Source organism: Sinocyclocheilus grahami, unplaced genomic scaffold (genome assembly GCF_001515645.1).
Source record: "Sinocyclocheilus grahami isolate Dianchi unplaced genomic scaffold, SAMN03320097.WGS_v1.1 scaffold523.1, whole genome shotgun sequence".
Taxonomy (NCBI): domain Eukaryota; kingdom Metazoa; phylum Chordata; class Actinopteri; order Cypriniformes; family Cyprinidae; genus Sinocyclocheilus; species Sinocyclocheilus grahami.
In genome coordinates this window covers 861,552-885,980 of record NW_015505702.1, presented here as the reverse complement: position 1 = coordinate 885,980, position 24,429 = coordinate 861,552, and the positions used below count along the sequence as shown (strand labels likewise).

The 24,429-nt window shown below is 37.9% G+C and overlaps 5 protein-coding genes across 8 annotated transcripts in view; 1 reads left to right on the top strand and 4 right to left on the bottom strand.

Moving 5' to 3' along the window:
* The window catches only part of LOC107555066 (poly [ADP-ribose] polymerase 14-like), a 16,762-nt gene extending 12,569 nt beyond the window's left edge, over positions 1-4,193 (bottom strand). The window contains exon 1 of the mRNA XM_016237764.1: positions 4,163-4,193. The gene's annotated coding sequence lies outside the window, so the exon portion shown is untranslated. The remainder of the gene's footprint in view (positions 1-4,162) is intronic.
* On the bottom strand, positions 10-5,078 carry LOC107555021 (poly [ADP-ribose] polymerase 14-like; the record flags this gene model as incomplete). Its single annotated transcript, XM_016237706.1, is given in 8 exon segments — positions 10-143; positions 312-390; positions 524-745; positions 828-1,061; positions 1,308-3,583; positions 3,666-3,893; positions 4,024-4,272; positions 5,033-5,078. Coding segments are annotated over 8 exon segments (3,468 nt in total), but the record flags the coding sequence as incomplete, so codon positions are not given.
* A 905-nt stretch (positions 5,079-5,983) lies between these two features.
* Positions 5,984-13,919, bottom strand: LOC107555064 (poly [ADP-ribose] polymerase 14-like). Its single transcript, XM_016237759.1, is given in 8 exon segments — positions 5,984-6,242; positions 6,325-6,558; positions 6,805-9,080; positions 9,163-9,390; positions 9,521-9,754; positions 13,267-13,300; positions 13,381-13,484; positions 13,727-13,919. Coding segments are annotated over 8 exon segments (3,531 nt in total). The 5' UTR covers positions 13,911-13,919; the 3' UTR covers positions 5,984-6,005.
* parp9 (poly(ADP-ribose) polymerase family member 9) lies at positions 13,239-20,114 on the top strand. Of its 4 annotated transcripts, XM_016237761.1 has the most exons (10): positions 14,018-14,147; positions 14,278-14,319; positions 15,320-16,239; positions 16,470-16,703; positions 16,797-17,012; positions 17,687-17,756; positions 17,918-18,460; positions 18,601-18,722; positions 19,002-19,158; positions 19,242-20,114. In XM_016237761.1, exons 3-10 carry the CDS (start codon positions 15,349-15,351, stop codon positions 19,526-19,528), a joined length of 2,520 nt encoding a protein of 839 aa, XP_016093247.1. In that variant the 5' UTR covers positions 14,018-14,147; positions 14,278-14,319; positions 15,320-15,348; the 3' UTR covers positions 19,529-20,114. The 4 variants fall into 4 exon arrangements, with proteins under 4 accessions (XP_016093248.1, XP_016093249.1, XP_016093247.1 ...); XM_016237762.1 differs by lacking the exons at positions 14,018-14,147; positions 14,278-14,319 and adding an exon at positions 13,239-13,313; XM_016237763.1 differs by lacking the exons at positions 14,018-14,147; positions 14,278-14,319 and adding an exon at positions 13,771-13,827.
* A 2,362-nt stretch (positions 20,115-22,476) lies between these two features.
* The window catches only part of faima (Fas apoptotic inhibitory molecule a), a 6,094-nt gene continuing 4,141 nt past the window's right edge, over positions 22,477-24,429 (bottom strand). The window contains exon 5 of the mRNA XM_016237717.1: positions 22,477-22,863. Within this exon, the coding sequence (XP_016093203.1) occupies positions 22,717-22,863 (147 nt within the window). The 3' untranslated portion in view covers positions 22,477-22,716. The remainder of the gene's footprint in view (positions 22,864-24,429) is intronic.

Here is a 24,429-nt window from a genome sequence, read left to right as displayed (position 1 = left end):
ATTCAGTGTAAAATATTTATTAATCGAATTAACAATGACAACAGTTTTATCTAAAGTAATATAACCATTCAGGACCTGAAGTGTTACTCCTCCCACAGTAGTCTCGTGAATCCCAGATTTTGTTATGACCTTTGAGAAGGGGCCTGTAATTTCATTGTAAAATACCACAGAACTAAATAAACATTAAGGAAATGTATCATAATCAGGGGGAACTGACTGACTTCATTCATCCACTAAAAACGACAGTGAGATCAGTTAGTTATAAGTGATTGCACAAATGGTTGGATAAGAAAAAGTGACGTTTTGGGCACCTGTGCTCTGCGGCTGTGTGGGGTTACTTGCTGAGGCAGACTGGCCCAAAAACCTTTTGCTAAACTCATCTGTGAATACCTGTTGTGGGTGACATATAGTATTAGTGAAGTGAAAATAACTCATTATTATTGTACCAAGTGTCAAAAATCTGCAGATGTGGAATTCCACATGGATCTAAAAAAAGACTGATATGACATCATACATCTTGTACCTGAATGGTTTGTGTATCTTTGGGGTGAAGAACAAATACCACTTCCTTCACATGCTTTGAACTTCTTTTACTGCTAAACTTGAAGGCTGAGTCCAGCATAGTGCAGACCACCAGTGGCTTTGGAAACCCCAGGTTTCCTGTGCCAATGGCAGAGAATAAAATGGAGCTCTGCTGACGTTGCTCTGCCAGACTCAAACACTTATCCATGATATCCTCCAGCACCTGCTCAAAGAGAATAAAAACATTTATATAAAACAGATTTTTTTTAACTACTAATCACCAAAAATCAATCAATGAGTATTACCTTCTGCTCATTTCCTTGTCCCTGATTCCAGTGTGGTACAACAGCATGGAACACCAGTTTGCTCTTCAGGTTTGCACCTGCTGTTTCAAAGACTGCTCCAATATTGGCAGAGCCTGTGACTTGCTGATTGAGCAGAACCTGAAGCTGAGGACCAGCTGCTTTGAGAAGGGCATTTGAAATAGCTCCCACGCTGAGATTTAGGTCACTGCTGAGAGTGTTCACAACGACGTCCATCTGCACAAAAAAGCAGATATTTACAGATGCATAGTCAGCTCAAATAATGTTCCGACATTCTACTTCAAAATGAACAAAAAAATGAAAAAGGCGGAGGGCCCTTTGAAACTTTTGGAGGAAAACGAACATAAATAAAACCCTCTCAAGTACATCCCTTCAAGAGCATTTTGGCATTTCAAATAGAAAATGAGCTTCAGCAAAAAGTAAGACACCAAATACAATTATGTGTAATAATACTGAACTCACTGTTGTGTCCTCAATGTTTCCTTTCATAAGGGTGATGGTTAAACCTTCTTTTGTCTGAAAACTTTGTGATGCTCCTTGAAAGAGTGTGGCAGTCTGGTGTTGGCTTGGAGAAGAACTTGCATGGTTTTGATTTTGCTGCTGGCTGCTTGAACTGCTTCCAGATGCCATGCTGTGGGTATGCGCACTGGCCCCATAAACCTTCTTCACTGCTGCTTCTAAAGCTTGAACTGTCTTATCATTATTGTCAACTAGGTGAATCTTGTTCAGTGTATTGTCCTCTTCAACAAAATCACAGAACTCTTTTATAGCTTTCACAATGGTGTCTGCACAAAAGTCCAGTGGGAAACCACCACCAGCTACACCAGAGCCAATGGCTGGGATTGCCAAAGACTGGAAGCTTTCTTGATCTGCCAAATTCAGACTCTTTTTCACAGTTTTTTTCAAGAGCTTTTCAGACTCCTGAGGTTTGTTAATATTATAATTAGGTCCTATTGCTAAGATGACATGTTTGCATCGCAGCCGCCCTCCTGCATCGAGGAGAACAGCATCACCTGTTGTCAACTTCCGTTTTTTGACAGTCTGGTTGCAGTCATTCTGAAGTTTAGGACCAGCAGCATCTGAGAGGACCTTGACTAAACCTCCATCCAGTAGGAGGTTCTCTTTGCATCCACCGACCACTGCATCCACTTGAAACGAGCACATGTCAGCTTTGTTTACTGTAATCTCCATTCCTTCATGTGTTTTATAATGATAAACAGGTTTTATTATCAGTGATTGAACTGTGTCATGTGGGTGGTCATACTCATCTAGTAACTGAACCAAACAATTCATATTTGTCTGGACATATGTAACACACATTAACTCTTTCTCCTTGAAAAACTTCTTTGCCCCTGGTTTAACTATTTTCATGGTGCAGTTATGCACAGATCTAAGCAAGTCCTCAAACAGAAGCACACACTTAGAGACATGAAGCCTTGAGCCACTGATCACAATGTCTTCACCTTTGAAGTTTACATTCACATTACCTTTCACCTCTTCAAACCAATCCTGCTTTTTATGATTCTTTATGTATGTGACAACAGTCTTGTGAGACTTCAGAGTTTTCTCAAATTGAGAGTTTTCCTGAACAAAGTTATGTAACTCTTGTTCAACATCGGTAATGGAATCTACAAAGCCAGAAACCACCACCTGGTTGACAGTTGTCTGTACTGTGACATTTGTGACAGTGTTTTTTATGTGAGAGACTAGGTCATGCCAGTCTGATCTTCCTAGAACACTGGGATCTTCTACACTGAAGTTTAGATGACTCAGATCTGTCTGCAATTGCTTCTCACCAACACTCAAGGCATTGTCTGTTTTCCCAACAAGCAAAACTCTCTTTCCATCAGCTTCTAATGCCACATTGATTCCTTTGTTTAAAAACAAATTGTTGGTCATTTCCTCTACATCCTTGGTGAGCAGAAAATCTAAAACAGATTGGTGGAGCTCAATTGGTTTATGAATCAAATTAAGAACAGCCTGCAGTATCTTATTCTTTGTTTCCAGCACCTCATGTTTCAGACCGTAAAAAGTTAACTTTCGGCTGTGCACATGGTATGTGATGTTAATTTCTGGAAATTTGTCACAAATTTGCTGCTCCAAACCATCACGGAGAACGAGATTGTAAATGGATGGAGTCATACTGGTTTCACCCGTCTCACTGCCCTTCTCCCTTTGGATTCTTTGGGTGACTCTCTCAACAGTTTCTGTCAGAATTCCCTCAATCCTGTTCATATCTTCTTTCAGGCCGGCTACAGTTATTGTTCCTTCATCCACATTGGGAACCAGTGTGACAGCCTCTCCCACTACTTCTTTTTGGATTTCAGTTTGTATCTCTGTCCACGCATCCTTCTGAATGCAGAACTCAGTGGATTTAAACTCAGATGTTAATGATAAAAACACAGAGAGGGCATTTTCTCTCCATGTCTGAATGAGTTTTCTTGTCTGCACACCATTGTTAAGTAGGGATTGAGAAGGACTGATCTTCACTGCTGAGGACTGAAAATCCATCTCACAAAAATGACTGGAGATAGCTTGCTTGATATAATCCATAGATTTTTTGTTTTCCTTTAAGTGGTGCCATACAGCTCTATCAATCTTCTCAATAAATGCCTCTGGAAGTCTCAGGGGGGGTCTGTCTTTACCATATAGAGCTGTTTGTAGTGTTTCATAGTACGGCAGTACTCTGAAAGGCTGCTTTTTAAGCTGATGTTGCTCTTTGAGGACTCTTTGCACATCTGAAAAAGCATACATTGTTTAGTTTATGCATTTGTCAAAATGAAATTCAACTAATAAATCAAATGTTACTACTTCATGTACCTTCAAGATTTGTAAAAGTTATTATTGCTGACTGATCTATTTCAAATGTTACCCCATCATCCTCTACTTCTCCAAATTTGTCAAAATACAGCATGACTAAGTCAGAGTTTGAGTTTGGAGGTAAGCCTTCAGCTTTCACTTTTGAAGTCATCTCAAGCAATCGGACTTTCATGTTTTTCTTCTTAATTATTCCATTGCTTGGAGAGGATACAAAGAAATGTTCTGCATCTGTGGAATCAAATATAAGTAACAGGAAATAAGAGCACGGTGACCACCACTAAGACCTTAGTAAAAGGCTAGAATTTTGCATGCACATCTGAAGAGTACATTGTGTTGTGGGATACAACCCATGACTTACACTTGCTATTGGAAAATGCCACAGTTACACAGTTACTCTCTGGTATTATTTCGATGTTGAAGTCTTTTGACTCAGCAGAAGATCCTTTCAGGATATTTCATTGTCAGATTGTCAGAAACTCTTGACCACTGTTTTGAATGTTTTCAATTACAGCTGATCTAGGGGTTGTATCTTCTTCCGTTTCCTCAAGTGGCTCAACCTTCTCCTCTTTTTCTTCTTCTCTCTGTGGTTCACCTGAATGTAAAAACACTAAAACGTTTTAACTATGCTGATACAAATATATGTAGAATTACTTCAATTTGAATTAATTTCAGGATTATCATTTAACACTTAACATGTAAACTTGGGTATCGTGTTTGTGGTAGGGTGTCATGCAAATGACCATACTAAAACCCAAAGTATACTTCAGTTTTGATGCAAAAGTTTGATGCAGATGCATACAGCTGAATGCACATCCTTTCAAAGTATACTCCATTTGATAGAGTGTGTGGATGCACAGCATTTAACACATGCAGTAGGAAATTTCATATTTGTCAAGTGTCTGTGCTATTTCTTTCCAGATGTTATGACCAATAAAAAATGTCTTTGTATTTGTTTAAACTGAGTTGTGGGTATCTTTTTACCCAGTCACACAAGCGCTCGTCAACGCAGGTGCCTATTGTCATTCCACCTCCTGTTTAAAATAGTGGACTATAGTGGACTGGGAATAGTGGACTGGGTCAGTGTTAGTGCATTGTGGACAAACTAAATAAGTGCAAAAAAGTATTCAAGGCATTTGCGAGGTGAGTGCGTACTATGCTGATGATGTAAAGATGATTTTTTTTCAAAGTATACATATAATTTACAAAGTATGCATACAAAGTATACATATCATCAATTCATTTTATTACACAACTAGAATACTTGATTCTGATCATCAATTTGTAATGGAGGCCAGCTGGTAAGAGCTGTGTGAGTAAACCTCACTCCACTGTTCTTAAGAGATGCACTAGCGACTGATGCTAGAGGCTGCAGTCTTTAGCGTCCTTGTCAGTGTGCTTGCCTCCCATCGCCATTTTAAATCCTGCTCGGTGATCAAACATTTACTAATATGTCAGAACCCCTCTGGTACAGTCGTCCATGGCAATATTGTATATCATCTGGGTAACTACCACTGGTGTCATGAACAAATGGGCTTAAATATTTATGAAATGTAGTCTTAAATTTAATTATGTAAATTAATGTAAATTCTAAATTAAATATTACTAATAATGTTAAATATTCAAAGCCATACATTGTAAAAATAAACATTCCATGTTCTTATCTGCTCAGCAAAGTGTAGTATAGCCTGCCTGCTTAATAAATCTAATACTGTCTTTGATCTTTTGATAAAAACATGCAATTAATTTAAAAAAATCACATTTGTAATATTTACCCTGAAAAAGATCACTTGTTAATACAATAGCAATGCTAACACACTGGAACAGAAAACCATAGACTGTAAAAAAAATTAAATTAATAATAATAGATTGATGACACATCTCTACTCTCTTCCACCAGTATTTTCCTGCCATGAGGGCATACACATTTATGATGTAGCCTTGTGCACTTACTAGACCATCTTATTAGTTTTTAATGATGAGCAGGGCTCTTGCCTTGAACATTCATCAGTGCGATAAGAACTACGTAAAATGACAGAAACCATATTTGGGATAAAAATATTTTAAGTGTAACTTGATTTTTTTAGTTTGGCTCATGTCCCATTTGTTTACATGGAGAGGTTAAGGTTTATGAGCTGTACTGCAGCCAGCAACCTGGGGGTGATTGAAACATTTTGGCTTCACTTTTCAGGACTTGTGCGGCACTTGCAGAAAACTGAACTGACTTTTACTCAGTGATAGGTGACCTACTATCATGGCCTTGAAGTGTTACTAGGATTACAAAGGGTCAAAAATCTGCAGATGTGGAATTCCACATGGATCTAAAAAAAGACTGATATGACATCATACATCTTGTACCTGAATGGTTTGTGTATCTTTGGGGTGAAGAACAAATACCACTTCCTTCACATGCTTTGAACTTCTTTTACTGCTAAACTTGAAGGCTGAGTCCAGCATAGTGCAGACCACCAGTGGCTTTGGAAACCCCAGGTTTCCTGTGCCAATGGCAGAGAATAAAATGGAGCTCTGCTGACGTTGCTCTGCCAGACTCAAACACTTATCCATGATATCCTCCAGCACCTGCTCAAAGAGAATAAAAACATTTATATAAAACAGATTTTTTTTAACTACTAATCACCAAAAATCAATCAATGAGTATTACCTTCTGCTCATTTCCTTGTCCCTGATTCCAGTGTGGTACAACAGCATGGAACACCAGTTTGCTCTTCAGGTTTGCACCTGCTGTTTCAAAGACTGCTCCAATATTGGCAGAGCCTGTGACTTGCTGATTGAGCAGAACCTGAAGCTGAGGACCAGCTGCTTTGAGAAGGGCATTTGAAATAGCTCCCACGCTGAGATTTAGGTCACTGCTGAGAGTGTTCACAACGACGTCCATCTGCACAAAAAAGCAGATATTTACAGATGCATAGTCAGCTCAAATAATGTTCCGACATTCTACTTCAAAATGAACAAAAAAATGAAAAAGGCGGAGGGCCCTTTGAAACTTTTGGAGGAAAACGAACATAAATAAAACCCTCTCAAGTACATCCCTTCAAGAGCATTTTGGCATTTCAAATAGAAAATGAGCTTCAGCAAAAAGTAAGACACCAAATACAATTATGTGTAATAATACTGAACTCACTGTTGTGTCCTCAATGTTTCCTTTCATAAGGGTGATGGTTAAACCTTCTTTTGTCTGAAAACTTTGTGATGCTCCTTGAAAGAGTGTGGCAGTCTGGTGTTGGCTTGGAGAAGAACTTGCATGGTTTTGATTTTGCTGCTGGCTGCTTGAACTGCTTCCAGATGCCATGCTGTGGGTATGCGCACTGGCCCCATAAACCTTCTTCACTGCTGCTTCTAAAGCTTGAACTGTCTTATCATTATTGTCAACTAGGTGAATCTTGTTCAGTGTATTGTCCTCTTCAACAAAATCACAGAACTCTTTTATAGCTTTCACAATGGTGTCTGCACAAAAGTCCAGTGGGAAACCACCACCAGCTACACCAGAGCCAATGGCTGGGATTGCCAAAGACTGGAAGCTTTCTTGATCTGCCAAATTCAGACTCTTTTTCACAGTTTTTTTCAAGAGCTTTTCAGACTCCTGAGGTTTGTTAATATTATAATTAGGTCCTATTGCTAAGATGACATGTTTGCATCGCAGCCGCCCTCCTGCATCGAGGAGAACAGCATCACCTGTTGTCAACTTCCGTTTTTTGACAGTCTGGTTGCAGTCATTCTGAAGTTTAGGACCAGCAGCATCTGAGAGGACCTTGACTAAACCTCCATCCAGTAGGAGGTTCTCTTTGCATCCACCGACCACTGCATCCACTTGAAACGAGCACATGTCAGCTTTGTTTACTGTAATCTCCATTCCTTCATGTGTTTTATAATGATAAACAGGTTTTATTATCAGTGATTGAACTGTGTCATGTGGGTGGTCATACTCATCTAGTAACTGAACCAAACAATTCATATTTGTCTGGACATATGTAACACACATTAACTCTTTCTCCTTGAAAAACTTCTTTGCCCCTGGTTTAACTATTTTCATGGTGCAGTTATGCACAGATCTAAGCAAGTCCTCAAACAGAAGCACACACTTAGAGACATGAAGCCTTGAGCCACTGATCACAATGTCTTCACCTTTGAAGTTTACATTCACATTACCTTTCACCTCTTCAAACCAATCCTGCTTTTTATGATTCTTTATGTATGTGACAACAGTCTTGTGAGACTTCAGAGTTTTCTCAAATTGAGAGTTTTCCTGAACAAAGTTATGTAACTCTTGTTCAACATCGGTAATGGAATCTACAAAGCCAGAAACCACCACCTGGTTGACAGTTGTCTGTACTGTGACATTTGTGACAGTGTTTTTTATGTGAGAGACTAGGTCATGCCAGTCTGATCTTCCTAGAACACTGGGATCTTCTACACTGAAGTTTAGATGACTCAGATCTGTCTGCAATTGCTTCTCACCAACACTCAAGGCATTGTCTGTTTTCCCAACAAGCAAAACTCTCTTTCCATCAGCTTCTAATGCCACATTGATTCCTTTGTTTAAAAACAAATTGTTGGTCATTTCCTCTACATCCTTGGTGAGCAGAAAATCTAAAACAGATTGGTGGAGCTCAATTGGTTTATGAATCAAATTAAGAACAGCCTGCAGTATCTTATTCTTTGTTTCCAGCACCTCATGTTTCAGACCGTAAAAAGTTAACTTTCGGCTGTGCACATGGTATGTGATGTTAATTTCTGGAAATTTGTCACAAATTTGCTGCTCCAAACCATCACGGAGAACGAGATTGTAAATGGATGGAGTCATACTGGTTTCACCCGTCTCACTGCCCTTCTCCCTTTGGATTCTTTGGGTGACTCTCTCAACAGTTTCTGTCAGAATTCCCTCAATCCTGTTCATATCTTCTTTCAGGCCGGCTACAGTTATTGTTCCTTCATCCACATTGGGAACCAGTGTGACAGCCTCTCCCACTACTTCTTTTTGGATTTCAGTTTGTATCTCTGTCCACGCATCCTTCTGAATGCAGAACTCAGTGGATTTAAACTCAGATGTTAATGATAAAAACACAGAGAGGGCATTTTCTCTCCATGTCTGAATGAGTTTTCTTGTCTGCACACCATTGTTAAGTAGGGATTGAGAAGGACTGATCTTCACTGCTGAGGACTGAAAATCCATCTCACAAAAATGACTGGAGATAGCTTGCTTGATATAATCCATAGATTTTTTGTTTTCCTTTAAGTGGTGCCATACAGCTCTATCAATCTTCTCAATAAATGCCTCTGGAAGTCTCAGGGGGGGTCTGTCTTTACCATATAGAGCTGTTTGTAGTGTTTCATAGTACGGCAGTACTCTGAAAGGCTGCTTTTTAAGCTGATGTTGCTCTTTGAGGACTCTTTGCACATCTGAAAAAGCATACATTGTTTAGTTTATGCATTTGTCAAAATGAAATTCAACTAATAAATCAAATGTTACTACTTCATGTACCTTCAAGATTTGTAAAAGTTATTATTGCTGACTGATCTATTTCAAATGTTACCCCATCATCCTCTACTTCTCCAAATTTGTCAAAATACAGCATGACTAAGTCAGAGTTTGAGTTTGGAGGTAAGCCTTCAGCTTTCACTTTTGAAGTCATCTCAAGCAATCGGACTTTCATGTTTTTCTTCTTAATTATTCCATTGCTTGGAGAGGATACAAAGAAATGTTCTGCATCTGTGGAATCAAATATAAGTAACAGGAAATAAGAGCACGGTGACCACCACTAAGACCTTAGTAAAAGGCTAGAATTTTGCATGCACATCTGAAGAGTACATTGTGTTGTGGGATACAACCCATGACTTACACTTGCTATTGGAAAATGCCACTACAGCACAGTTACTCTATTTCGATGTTTCGATGTTGAAGTCTTTTGACTCAGCAGAAGATCCTTTCAGGATATTTTCCACCAGCATTGTCAGAAACACTGTTTTGATGTTTTGAATGTTTTCAATTACAGCTGATCTAGGGGTTGTATCTTCTTCCGTTTCCTCAAGTGGCTCAACCTTCTCCTCTTTTTCTTCTTCTCTCTGTGGTTCACCTGAATGTAAAAACACTAAAACGTTTTAACTATGCTGATACAAATATATGTAGAATTACTTCAATTTGAATTAATTTCAGGATTATCATTTAACACTTAACATGTAAACTTGGGTATCGTGTTTGTGGTAGGGTGTCATGCAAATGACCATACTAAAACCCAAAGTATACTTCAGTTTTGATGCAAAAGTTTGATGCCGATGCGTACAGCTGAATGCACATCCTTTCAAAGTATACTCCATTTGATAGAGTGTGTGGATGCACAGCATTTAACACATGCAGTAGGAAATTTCATATTTGTCAAGTGTCTGTGCTATTTCTTTCCAGATGTTATGACCAATAAAAAATGTCTTTGTATTTGTTTAAACTGAGTTGTGGGTATCTTTTTACCCAGTCACACAAGCGCTCGTCAACGCAGGTGCCTATTGTCATTCCACCTCCTGTTTAAAATAGTGGACTATAGTGGACTGGGAATAGTGGACTGGGTCAGTGTTAGTGCATTGTGGACAAACTAAATAAGTGCAAAAAGTATTCAAGGCATTTGCGAGGTGAGTGCGTACTATGCTGATGATGTAAAGATGATTTTTTTTCAAAGTATACATATAATTTACGAAGTATGCATACAAAGTATACATATCATCAATTCATTTTATTACACAACTAGAATACTTGATTCTGATCATCAATTTGTAATGGAGGCCAGCTGGTAAGAGCTGTGTGAGTAAACCTCACTCCACTGTTCTTAAGAGATGCACTAGCGACTGATGCTAGAGGCTGCAGTCTTCAGCGTCCTTGTCAGTGTGCTTGCCTCCCATCGCCATTTTAAATCCTGCTCGGTGATCAAACATTTACTAATATGTCAGAACCCCTCTGGTACAGTCGTCCATGACAATATTGTATATCATCTGGGTAACTACCACTGGTGTCATGAACAAATGGGTTTAAATATTCATGAAATGTAGTCTTAAATGTAATTATGTAAATTAATGTGAATTCTAAATTAAATATTACTAATAATGTTAACTATTCAAAGCCATACATTGTAAAAAATAAACATTCCATGTTCTTATCTGCTCAGCATAGTGTAGTATAGCCTGCCTGCTTAATAAATCTAATATTGTCTTTGATCTTTTGATAAAAGCATGCAATTAATAAAAAAAAATCACATTTGTAATATTTACCCTGAAAAAGATCACTTGTTAATACAATAGCAATGCTAACACACTGGAACAGAAAACCATAGACTGTAAAAAAAATTAAATTAATAATAATAGATTGATGACACATCTCTACTCTCTTCCACCAGTATTTTCCTGCCATGAGGGCATACACATTTATGATGTAGCCTTGTGCACTTACTAGACCATCTTATTAGTTTTTAATGATGAGCAGGGCTCTTGCCTTGAACATTCATCAGTGCGATAAGAACTACGTAAAATGACAGAAACCATATTTGGGATAAAAATATTTTAAGTGTAACTTGATTTTTTTAGTTTGGCTCATGTCCCATTTGTTTACATGGAGAGGTTAAGGTTTATGAGCTGTACTGCAGCCAGCAACCTGGGGGTGATTGAAACATTTTGGCTTCACTTTTCAGGACTTGTGCGGCACTTGCAGAAAACTGAACTGACTTTTACTCAGTGATAGGTGACCTACTATCATGGCCTTGAAGTGTTACTAGGATTACAAAGGGCTATCCTAGGCGGACCCATTTGTTTATGACACCAGTGCTACTTTCGTGTAACTCATATCACGCTGAGGAACCCCTCCCCCCCAAGGATTTCCAAATGTTCCTGTTTTTTGGTGTCACTTTCATTAACACTGAAAAACAACGATTAAAAACCTAAAAAAGTGCCTAATATGTGGCCTGTTAACTATTTATATTATGGGGGACGGGTCAAGTAACACAAGCAAGCAATGCGCAAACTGTGCGCAAGAGTTATGCCGGTGAAAATAAAAAAACTGACAGAGCTTTCTAACGCTGCATTAACGACGCATATTCTCTGAGAGACAACGAGAGACGAAACTACTTCAACATATGGTGATAACGGCATATAACTGTCTTAAATTATTCCCTAATATTTCTCTTGTGGCCCATATCGTGAAAAACATGAGAAGAAACATATTTCGCGTTAAACAGGTTGTTTTTGAAAATCGGTGCACGAAAAAAAGCTGCTCTTAATTTTCATTGATGACTGCAGTGTTAATAATTTTAATTATAGGCCAATAATTCATTATATAAATTATCAGACTTGTTTAAAAAAACTTTTTAAAAACATTTTCAATGAGGAGTAAGCTAATAACTTGTGTTGCGGGGCAATAATTTCATGTAATTTAATAATAAAAGTAACCTAATAATAATAATAGGCCTAATAATAATAAGAAGAATTTAACAGGCCTACATTAATTGGAAATGCTAAATCTTCTTAATAATGCCTATTTTTGATGCTTTTGACAATATCTCTGGCTATCGTCGACACATGATACGACACATCACAAAAATGGTTAGAATGTACCATGTTTTCCTGCCAGTTGTCATTGAGAGTGACTGACACTTGATGGTCAGAAAAAATGACTAAATAGATGTGTAAAAATAAATAAAAGAAAACAATAAAAAAGAAAAAAAAATCCCTACTTATGTGCCTTCATAATTGTATTAATTTGTAAGTGTCATATTTGGCAGTTGGCATTAGAAGTTATATCACTAATAACAGTGGCATATGAGAAGTTTAATACCACAGAAATTTTTGATGCTTTTGACAATATCTATGGCTATCGTCGACACATGATACGACACATCTCAGCACGGGGAGGTTATCGTGGGGCCCCTCCGCTATGCCACTGAGTGGAAATAGTTGTATGAATTGTCGGCACTTTATCTATTGTAAAAAAAAAATGGTTAGAATGTACCATGTTTTCCTGCCAGTTGTCATTGAGAGTGACTGACACTTGATGGTCAGAAAAATTTAAAAATTTAAAATGTGCCTTTTTCGAAGTTGCTGTATAACACAAGGTGGCTGAATTTGCATGCTATTTAGATAGCTTAAGCTTATAGGCTTATAAATAATAAAATTATTTAGTTTTTTAGCACCCCCTCTGAACTGTTAAGCCCCCCCCCCCCAGCACCCCTAACAAAAAAAATCCTGGAGCCGCCACTGTCTACAATTTGTTATATTTTGCTGCAAACATGTTTAGATTGTTATAACTGTACAGTTGGTTTTACAAGTTACGGAATTTATCAGAGTAAACTATAAAAAGTGGTAACAATATTTTTTGAATATTTTTTTTTCTACTTGATCTAACACTTAAAACGACTTTTGTTGATGTAACCTCATGTTTGGCTATCATGCTATTAATACTATTTCATATTTTTGAGTTTAGTAAAAAAAATATAATAATAATAATATTATAATAACGAGCACATTTGGTAACATTGGTTAAGTTCGGGGTGCTAGGTGTGGCGGAACAGAAAGTATCCAGCAGAGGGCAGCAGAAGCCGGATGTCTGACTTACCCGCTGTGATGATGCTGGTCGAAGAGGTCGATTCCTAAAAAACAAAGTTGAGTTTTTACTCCAAGTTTAAGTATTAGCCGTCCACGTTACTCGGTTGTTATATTGAATACTCACCTGAGGAACAGAGACCTCTGATGGCGGAAGATTCACAGTGATTTTCACTGTTTTTTGACCAATGTTGAGCTCATGCGTCTGTTTGTTTAGAACCCGCTGTCTCACTGGGACAAATATAAGAACATAGGCCTACATGAGTGAACAAACTTATTAAGTTTCATTTGCACCTTTACGCAAACAAATTTTAACAGTTTCCTTTCTTGGACTCCTCCCACGGTAACTCCATAACATGTTTCGAGATAATTAAGCTAGCTATAATTAAAAAACTTCCCATATTAGGCATCACTTTATATACTATACAGCCTATATAGCCTAGTAACAGTTGTAGAAGTTCAGGCAACTTTACCTTCCTTTGATTTGAACCGAACAGTTGCTGTCTGTCCGCCAGAAACAGGGTACTCCACCTCACAGTCGCCTCCGTCGGATTTCTTACTCTGGAAATAGATGATAAGTTTGTTTTTTAGTTTGGAAGTGCGGGGGTCCCACTGGCCCTCCACATAGAGAGCGAATGGAAACTCATCAGTTGCCATTTCTGCCTGTCCTGTGACTGAGGTGTTTGTTGAACTCAGTGTAAAGACTTAGACTTTCACTTTTGATTTCTCTGTATATGGTCATGCATCAGGCGGGGTTTTTTTCCACAACGTAAAAAAACCGTTTCAGCTTCAAGCAGAAACCCGTTTGCAGTAGGCTAGTCTCTTCTTTTCGAAACTTTGAAACCATCTGTTTGGGTAAAACTAAGGACGTATTGCAGAATAGGAAATAAAAAGGTGAGTGACCATCGTAATAGGTTATTTAGCTAACGTATAGCCTCTGTGCGCGTTTAATGCATTGAAGGTCGCGCAACTGTTTTGCTTTCGATTTCAATTTTAACAAACTTTTTTATGTGATTTTTGGCAGTCATTGACGTGCCTGTCTTGACAGAAGTTTGTCAAATCCAACGTAAGATTTGTTTGTAATGTCAAAAACAAGGCTACTTCAGTTAGGCTACATGTTACTGGGGAACTTTGGTCCAGCGATCAGGATTTCTTGTGTCGTTAATTAAACGACGACGTGTTTCAACTTTACAAACACGATCTTACGCTTACTTGTATAACATGCTTTACATCAGTGCAAACTTAAACTATAGTATAGGCTAGTTTTACTCGCTTTATTTTGAGTGTGTTGCGGAATTGTCCAGTTTTGTTTGAGTTGTTACGGTAAAAGTGGTTAAACCTGTTTGACATCTTTCTTCAGATCTTTCTTCTGCCTCGGTCACCATTTACTTCCATTGAATCTTTTATTTTTATTTATTTTTTATGTTAATTAATGGTGACTGAAGAATTTTCGGTCACACTTAACATCTCATTTGTTTACATTAGTTATTAATTCTTGCTTAGCATAGCATGAACTATAAGCAAAATAATTTTACAGCATTTATTGACGTTTGTTAATGTTACCATTTAGCAGGTGTTTTTTTTATGCAGAGGGTTACAACGAGCAAATCATTTTTAGGAGGCAACCTTAGTAGAAGACTTTTCTTAGAATTAGAACAAAACAAAGTGAAGAACCCTTAGAAACTGTAGTTCTCAGTGGGACTATTAAAATTACCAAAAGGAATAAAAGCCACTAGGCCATTAAAAGGAATTTCAAGAAAATTATTTAGGATATTGAAACTCATGTAGGTATTTCTCAGTCTCATGTCCTTGAACTCGCCATTAGTAAGATGTTATTCCAATACAACTATTAGGGATACAATAATCATTACACAATATTCAGTAGGACTGTAAAAATTAAATACAAATGTATTACTTAAAAATGATTTTTTATTATGCTTTAGCATTGTTTTTAAATTAAGTAAGAAATCCCAATATAAATCCTGTACACATTCCAATAGGATATTTTGACTAATGAATTTGTGGTCAAATATTTTTGTATAATGATCAATACTTTATTTCCACAGAGGTCTGTGTCCTGAGGAAGCAACGAGCCATGAGTGACATAGAACAGAATGTCATGCCACTGGTTGCAGGACATGCTGCCATTCTAGGAAAGTGTAAAAGTGCCTTTTGCCATGCTGTTAAAGAAAAATTTAATTGCACCGCTATTCTTCACAATGTGGAAGAGGCTGGTTCCTTTGGTAGACACACAAGTGGTGATTGGAGTGCTGAGATGAGGTACTCCGCAAAGCTGTCCAACAGAGTTGAAGTATCAGTCTGGAAAGATGATCTTACACGTCATAAAGTGGACGCTGTGGTCAATGCAGCTAATGAGAAGCTAAATCATGGAGGTGGTCTTGCACAAGCCCTGAGTGAGTGTGGGGGACCAATGATCCAGAAATGGAGTGATGACATTATACAGAAATGTGGAAAAGTGAAAACAGGCGAAGCTGTACTCACTCGTGCTGGAAAACTCCCATGTAGCTATATCATACATGCTGTGGGTCCCAAAGTGTCTCAAAATCCATCCAAGAAAGATGTCAATAGAGCTGCACCCTTGTTATCTAATACTGTCATTAGTATCCTACAAACAGTTGTAAGTCAAAACATTACTTCTGTTGCGATTCCTGCTCTAAGTTCTGGCCTTTTCAATTTTCCAAGAGATTGCTGTGCAGACATTATTGTTGATACTATAAAACAGTTCTATGAAAATGGAAGGTTTCGAGACAAGAATGTAGAAATCCATCTGGTCAATAATGATGAACCCACAGTCCAAGAAATGGAGAGAGCCACTAGGGCGGTTTTATATCCGACCAGCACCTCTGCTTCGTACAGTGGGGCTGTGAAAGGCCAAAACCAGACCATGACTTCCTCTTCATGCAACAGTTTGCGGTTTGAGAACATAACACTGCACCTTAAAAAAGGGTCTATTGAAGAGGAAAAGGTAAGACTGAAAAATGTCTAGTACTCATAGAAAAAAAGAAGAGTGATCAATTACAAAGCTCTGAAGTTCAATCAGATTTATATGATCACAATGGTTTTGTATCATTTTGAGTAAGTTCTAAAAAAGTTTGTTTGATATTAACCATGGAATTGTAAGAAAAAAATTAATTTTGGAAAAACATTTTACATTGATATTTCATGTGCTTCTTTTCACTTTGCTTCAATCACCAGGTTGACGTAATTGTAAATACCATAGCACCAAACTGTGATTTGTCCCAGGGGCTGATTTCAAGAGCAATTTTAACGAAAGCTGGCAACAAGATTCAAGACGAGATTTACAAAAACAAAAACACAACCCAAAATTGGACAAGAGTTAATCTCTATGCGACAGAAGGATATAATCTGAATTGTTTAGCGGTTTTTCATACTGTATGCACACCGAGGTCTGAGCCTAAGGCTGCACAGGTAGATTTGATTTTTATCAGTAATTTAGCACACAATCTGATCTGTCCCAACTGTCTTAATACAAACAGTATGTCTTTTTGTTGTTGTCTGTAGATTCTTTACAGCGTGGTATGGGATAGTCTGAAGAAAACTGCTTCGAATTACAAGTCCATCTCTTTCCCAGCTATTGGTACTGGTAATCTGGGCTTTAAGAAATTGGAGGTTGCCAAAATTATGACAGATGCTGTGAAAGAATTTGCCAAACAGAACACAAAGAAGAAACTAGATGTAAATTTAGTTGTGTTTCCAAAGGACAATGAAATGATGGAGGTGATATATGCTAATTATATACTCTGCTTTTCAGTGTTTGAGCCTTCGTTTAGTATTTTTATACTCATCATGTTTTATTTTCATCCACCGCATAAATATTTTGTGCAGCACAGTTTTTAAAATGAATCATGCACAAAAGCAATTCAGCAGAATTTTTTTTTTTTTTCATATAGGTCATGCATCAGGCGGGGTTTTTTTCCACAACGTAAAAAAACCGTTTCAGCTTCAAGCAGAAACCCGTTTGCAGTAGGCTAGTCTCTTCTTTTCGAAACTTTGAAACCATCTGTTTGGGTAAAACTAAGGACGTATTGCAGAATAGGAAATAAAAAGGTGAGTGACCATCGTAATAGGTTATTTAGCTAACGTATAGCCTCTGTGCGCGTTTAATGCATTGAAGGTCGCGCAACTGTTTTGCTTTCGATTTCAATTTTAACAAACTTTTTAATGTGATTTTTGGCAGTCATTGACGTGCCTGTCTTGACAGAAGTTTGTCAAATCCAACGTAAGATTTGTTTGTAATGTCAAAAACAAGGCTACTTCAGTTAGGCTACATGTTACTGGGGAACTTTGGTCCAGCGATCCGGATTTCTTGTGTCGTATAAAATGAATCATGCACAAAAGCAATTCAGCAGAATTTTTTTTTTTTTCATATATTTGATTTCACTAATGTTTAGGCTTTCGAAAACGAGATGAAAAAGATGAAAGGAGAGGCAATGTCCCCAGAAGTATGCAATGACATGACAAGTGAGAAAAATATATAATGAAGTATATATGAAATATGCTGTTCATATTTACTAAAAATGTTCCTGCTTTCATAGTTTTACACTTTCGTCCGGATTGCAATAATATATATACTCATGAAAACTACTGAGATGAATGTTGTTACCTCATTCTAATGTTTTCAGGCTTTGGTTCTGCAGCCAGAGAAATCATGGCAAATAAAACACCCACTGTTGAGTTCATCTCCAGGGACTCCAGAGCTCAGAGAGAAGCAACATCATGGACATTTAATATGCTAAGCCCATCAGATAACATGATAATAAAGAATAACCATGTCATATATCTTGACCAAGGAGATCATAAAAACCTCCTCTCTCTCCAAACAAAGTTTAATGTTCACATCAAGGAGTTCTTCAGGAATGGTAATGGTGGAATAACCATCACTGGAAACCCTTCAGATGTCAGTTGTGCAGCAATTGAGGTGGAGTCCATGCTTTGTAAGGCCCAGGAGGACTTCGCCCAAGCTGAAGAATGTGGCATTCTGTTTTCTGTAGTTCGCTGGAGCTGTAAAGATGTACCTTGGATACAAACACCTGAAATCAGTGCAGTTTTGGAGAAAGCTTATATGGAAGGGCAAGAGAACCATATGGTCAAGAAGCACAAGGTGAACTTCATGTCCTGGAGTTTGGTTGATGACTATGGGAAAAGCAGCAATGTGGAAAGGACATGTATGTACAACTACTAAAAACTGTAAATAAATTGTAGTCTAATAAAAGATGAATAGTTTTCTTAGTATAGTGCTGATGTTAAGTTCATGTCTCATAACATCTGGATGACCTGATCTAATCTTTTCTCCTTTACAACATAGGCCTGTTGTTTCCTTTCAAGACCTTTAACAATTCATTTTATACAAGAGTACCTATGATCAGGAATGATTTTGAAAAAGAAGCAAGGAACACCTTCAGTGCTTGTGAGCTCAGTATTGAAAAGGCAAGCTGCGATCTCAGTCACAATGCTATTTTTTATTTTTTTTTATGAGAGAACATCACTGTAGGCTTTCTTCATGCTTCTATAGAGCAGCTATTGTATGTTAAGCAAAAAATTTGACTAACAAATAATATTTTGCTTAATGTAGTCAATGTCATTTTATTTGCTTTTTGTCTTCATCTCTGTTCAACTATAACATACAAAGGCAGCAATGAGGAAGTTTAGCATGATGCTGTGATACTAAAAATATGTAATGGCATGTGGTTGCACTGGTTGTTACAGGTGGAGAAGCTAGAGAACATTATGCTACAGCAGCTGTTCAAAATGAATAGGCAGAGAGTGAAAGACAAACCGAAGCGCCTCTACCAGCGTGTGTCTGCTCAGTTCTGTGATCTCATCTGCAGAGTGGGCTTTCAGAAAGAGTTCGCCCCTCCTGCAGGTAACACAAATGTGAAGTCATTCAGAATAATTTGTTCTTTTTTGAAGGTATTTCTTGTTTAAAATGTTTTCCTCGATTTCTAGAGCAAAAGTATGGCAGTGGAATATACTTCAGCAGTACAGTGGATGGAGCCCTGAAGCTGTGGAAGGAGCAGAAACATGAGCAGTACATCTATATCATTCAGGCCCAGGTCCTCACTGGGACATACACGATTGGTTCTCCACAAATGATTTTGCCCCCTTCCTTAAATGCAGACCCTTTGGATCGTTTTGATAGCTTGTCTGACATGGGGCAGACACATATAATCTTCAGCGGTCAACAAGCTCTTCCTGAATACCTAATCATATGCAGCAGATCAACCCATGTGTAGTTGCACAGAGCAATATGCAGTAACAAAGCAATCAATCAAGCCACATTTTTTATTTTAAAAACATCAACTTCTAAAAACAAAGTAATCACACAAATAATACTGAACTATACACAAACAAGGAATAAAGGTCTTTGTAATCATTAGTCTAAATCACGTGTTACTGGATGAGTGATGATGATAATAGATGCCAGTGATTTTTTTTTAACCTTTATGTAACCTCCTTTGAACGGCTGCTTCTTTCTTTCAGACTAATCCTGACAGGTCTTGCCTTAATTGCTCTACTGTTGTTTGTTACTCTTAACATAGTCACATGAAATTTTGTTTTTAATATAAAAACATTTACAAACATTGGTGTTAGATTAAAATAGTAATTGTTTTCTTGTAATAAGTTCATAGTTATTGGCTGATTACAACAGAATGCAAATGAGGGGTTTCTGGTAGATTTATGTTTAAATTGATTCCTTAATTAATGCCATACAAATGAACGGTTTATTTTATCAGTAATCAAGGCCTTTCTATGCATGTGATGTGATTTGAATTACACTTAATGTTTTGACTCAAATAAATGCCAAATTTCAACAAAAAATTCTGTCATGAGGACATGTATCTGTCCAATGAGCTATATAAAATGCTTTTCATAGACTAGAAAATATTTATTACAGAAATATAACAAGACCTATTTAACATTTGTAATGTAAGAGTTGCTCTATAAGATAAAATACATCAGGGTCAAATTAAGATTTTAACAGCAAAAATATTAAAATTGCAATACTGATACCACCATTTAAAAAAATAAAAATAAAAAGCCTTAGCATTAAAATACAAAGTAAATAAATTACTAAGTAAAAAGAAACTTTGAAATTTTAAGGAAATATAGCTTGATTCAGATTTTTCAGTTCAGGCTCAACACTGTTCCATACAGTATATGTCATGATAAATTATTTCACATATAATTTTTTTCAGAAGAAAGCTGATGCCAACAGAGGACTAACACGTCACATCACCTTGTATTCACCAGACACATGAAACCTGAATGACAGAAAAGAGTAATCTTGCTTGTCACGAGGCCTTGAGCCAATGCGTCGCAAAACACAAAGCCACATAAAAGCATATTTCAAATAGAATGTTATTGCTGTAGTCTGATCCTATTTATGAGTCAGTGGCTGGTCAGATCGGATCAGATTCTAGACTGAATACTCTAAACAAGTACACGTTTACATTTAATTCACATTTAGACCACTCTATGCTTTTGAGAACATGATTGTGCTACCACACAAAGAATAAAAATGTTGTCTATACTTGACATGGCAATCATCAAACTGTCCAGTAAAGGTCCGGGACTTTAACCATTTATAGGGTTAAATTAAAACAAGTATCCACTGATGCTATGTGAGGTAGGAATATAACTAAAGAATGTGTTTGTAAGACACATCTGTCTCTCATGCCTCAAAATGAAACATTACTGAACCAGCACAAGCTGAACCAGGGAAGCTGATCTGTAGTCACAAATGAGCACATGCTGTCTCAACGTCCATACAGTTAGGTCCATATATATTTGGACACTGACATAATTTTCATAATTTTGACTCTGTATGCCACCAGAATAGAATTAAAATGAAAAGATCAGGATGAAATTAAAGTGCAGACTTTGAGCTTTAATTCAAAGGGTTGAACAAAAATATAACATAAAATGCTTAGGAATTACAACCATTTTTATACACAAGTCCCCCCATTTTCAGGGGCTCAAAAGTAATTGGACAAATAAATATAATCATAAATAAAATGTTAATTTTTTATATTTTGTTGAGAATCCTTTGCAGGCAATGATTTCTTTAAGTCTGGAATTCAAGGACATCACAAAAGACTGGGTTTACTCCTTTTTGATGCTTTGCCAGGCCTTTACTGCAGCAGACTTCAGTTGATGTTTGTTTGTGGGTCTTTCTTTAATTTTGTCTTCAGCAAGTAAAAAGCATGCTCAGTCAGGTTGAGATCAGAAGATTGACTTGGCCATGGCAGAATATGAGGAATATTCCATTTTTTTTTTACCTTCAAAAACCTCTGGGTTGCTTTTGCTGTATGTTTTGGGTCATTGTCCATTTGTACTATGAAGCGCCGTCCAATCAACTTTGCTGCATTTGGCTGAATCTGGGCAGACAGTATATCCCTATACACTTCAGAATTCATCCAACTGCTTCTGTCTTCCGTCACATCATCAATAAATACCAGTAACCCAGTGCCACTGGAAGATATGCATGCTCATGCCGTCACACCTCCTCCACCATCCACCATGTTTCACAGATGATGTTGTATGCTTTGGATCATGAGCTGTTCCAAGCCTTCTCCATACTTTTTTCTTTGTGTCATTCAGGTACAGGTTGATTTTAATTTCATCCTTCCAAAGAATGCTTTTCCAGAAGTGGTCTGGCCTTGTTTGCACCTTGTGATGAACCCTCTGTATTTGCTCTCGTGAAGTCTTCTCTTGATTGTAGACTTTGAAAGTGGCACGCTTACCTCTGGGCTGGATGTTGTGAAAGGGTTTTTCCTTTACCATGGAGAGGATCCTCCGATCATCCACAACCGTTGTCCTGCATAGACATCCAGGCCTTTTTATGTTGCTGAGCTCACCAGTGCGTTCTTTTTTTCTCAGAATGTACCAAACTGTTGATTTGGTCACTCCGAATGTTCCTGCTATCTCTCTGTTGGATTTGTTTTGTTTTTGAAGCTTAACAATTGTCTGTTTCACTTGCATGGAGAGCTCATTTGACTGCATGATATGGGTTCACAGCAACAGCTTCCAAATGCAAATGGCACACTTAGAATCAACTCCAGACATTTTACCTTGCTTAACTGATGTAGAAATAATGAAGGAATAGCCCACATCTGCCCATGAAATGGCTTTTGAGTCAATTGTCCAAATACTTATGGTCCCTTGAAAAGGGAGGGGGGGGGGGTACATATCAAAGAACTTTAATTCCTTAACCTTTCCTCCAATTTTGATGAGAATACACTCAAATTAAAGCGGAGAGTGTGCACTTTAAGCCCATATTCGTTATATAACTGTAACTTGAATATGTTTTGGTCAACGGCTAAAAAAATAAAAATTGTACCTGTGTCCAAATATATATGGACCTGACTGTATATTCACTTCTCATGAGGATGGATAATCCAAACACACTTATTCACACAGATCACTCTGACTCTGAGATTTCCATGCCATCCACCAGCAGCATGTGAATGATGCCATCTCGTCTCTTGCCGCTGCTCATAGCCTTAATGCAGCAGTCATGGTCACTCAGAGTGAAATGCGTCTCTGTGCCGTCATCAACAAACTCTCCCTGAGGGAGAACAACAAGAGAGATTAATATTTTTCTCCTGAATGAATGGTAGTTACATATGTTGTGGAACTGGTACGTTCAGTAGGGCTGTGGCCACATCTACCTTGACATTGTCAAATAACTTGCGTCGGATGATAGATTTAGTTTTATTTTGCTTATTTTATTACTGGTAAAATCCACAAGCAAGTAATTTCAGTCTGATGGGATTATTTTTTCCTCCACAGTGAACCAAGACTGCAGTTTATATAATAAAAAGTGTTGTTGATCTAAAACTGAATTAAAATCTGATCAGCTGCTGTTTACTGAAGTCACACTCACTTTTACACGAAGAGCAAGACCTTTATCGAAAGGTGCTACAGATTGCGGTGACCTAAGGTATCAGCTAAAAATAAGACCTGGGTGGGGACTGTCATTATTTCTGTACATACATATCGTATATATACAGTGGGTACGGAAAGTATTCAGACCCCCTTAAATTTTTCACTCTTTGTTATATTGCAGCCATTTGCTAAAATCATTTAAGTGAATTTTTTTTCCTCATTAATGTACACACAGCACCCCATATTGACAGAAAAACACAGAATTGTTGACATTTTTGCAGATTTATTAAAAAAGAAAAACTGAAATATCACATGGTCCTAAGTATTCAGACCCTTTGCTCAGTATTTAGTAGAAGCACCCTTTTGATCTAATACAGCCATGAGTCTTTTTGGGAAAGATGCAACAAGTTTTTCACACCTGGATTTGGGGATCCTCTGCCATTCCTCCTTGCAGATCCTCTCCAGTTCTGTCAGGTTGGATGGTAAACGTTGGTGGACAGCCATTTTTAGGTCTCTCCAGAGATGCTCAATTGGGTTTAAGTCAGGGCTCTGGCTGGGCCATTCAAGAACAGTCACAGAGTTGTTGTGAAGCCACTCCTTCATTATTTTAGCTGTGTGCTTAGGGTCATTGTCTTGTTGGAAGATAAACCTTCGGCCCAGTCTGAGGTCCTGAACACTCTGGAGAAGGTTTTCGTCCAGGAAATCCCTGTACTTGGCCGCATTCATCTTTCCCTCAATTCCAACCAGTCGTCCTGTCCCTGCAGCTAAAAAACACCCCCACAGCATGATGCTGCCACCACCATGCTTCACTGTTGGGACTGTATTGGACAAGTGATGAGCAGTGCCTGGTTTTCTCCACACATACCGCTTAGAATTAAGGCCAAAAAGTTATATCTTGGTCTCATCAGACCAGAGAATCTTATTCAGGTGTTTTTTAGCAAACTCCATGCAGGCTTTCATGTGTCTTGCACTGAGGAGAGGCTTCCGTCACTCTGCCATAAAGCCCCGACTGGTGGAGGGCTGCAGTGATGACTTTCTACAACTTTCTCCCATCCCCCGACTGCATCTCTGGAGCTCAGCCACAGTGATCTTTGGGTTCTTCTTTACCTCTCTCACCAAGGCTCTTCTCCCCCGATAGCTCAGTTTGGCCAGACGGCCAGCTCTAGGAAGGGTTCTGGTCATCCCAAACGTCTTCCATTTAAGGAATGGAGGCCACTGTGCTCTTCGGAACCTTAAGTGCAGCAGA

Coding starts and splice junctions, on each gene's coding strand:
- parp9 (XM_016237762.1), top strand. CDS start 15,349: ATGAGTGACATAGAACAGAATGTCATGCCACTGGTTGCAGGACATGCT. Junction 16,704..16,796: donor CTGAGCCTAAGGCTGCACAG/GTAGATTTGATT, acceptor TGTTGTCTGTAG/ATTCTTTACAGCGTGGTATG. Junction 17,013..17,686: donor AGGACAATGAAATGATGGAG/GTGATATATGCT, acceptor ACTAATGTTTAG/GCTTTCGAAAACGAGATGAA.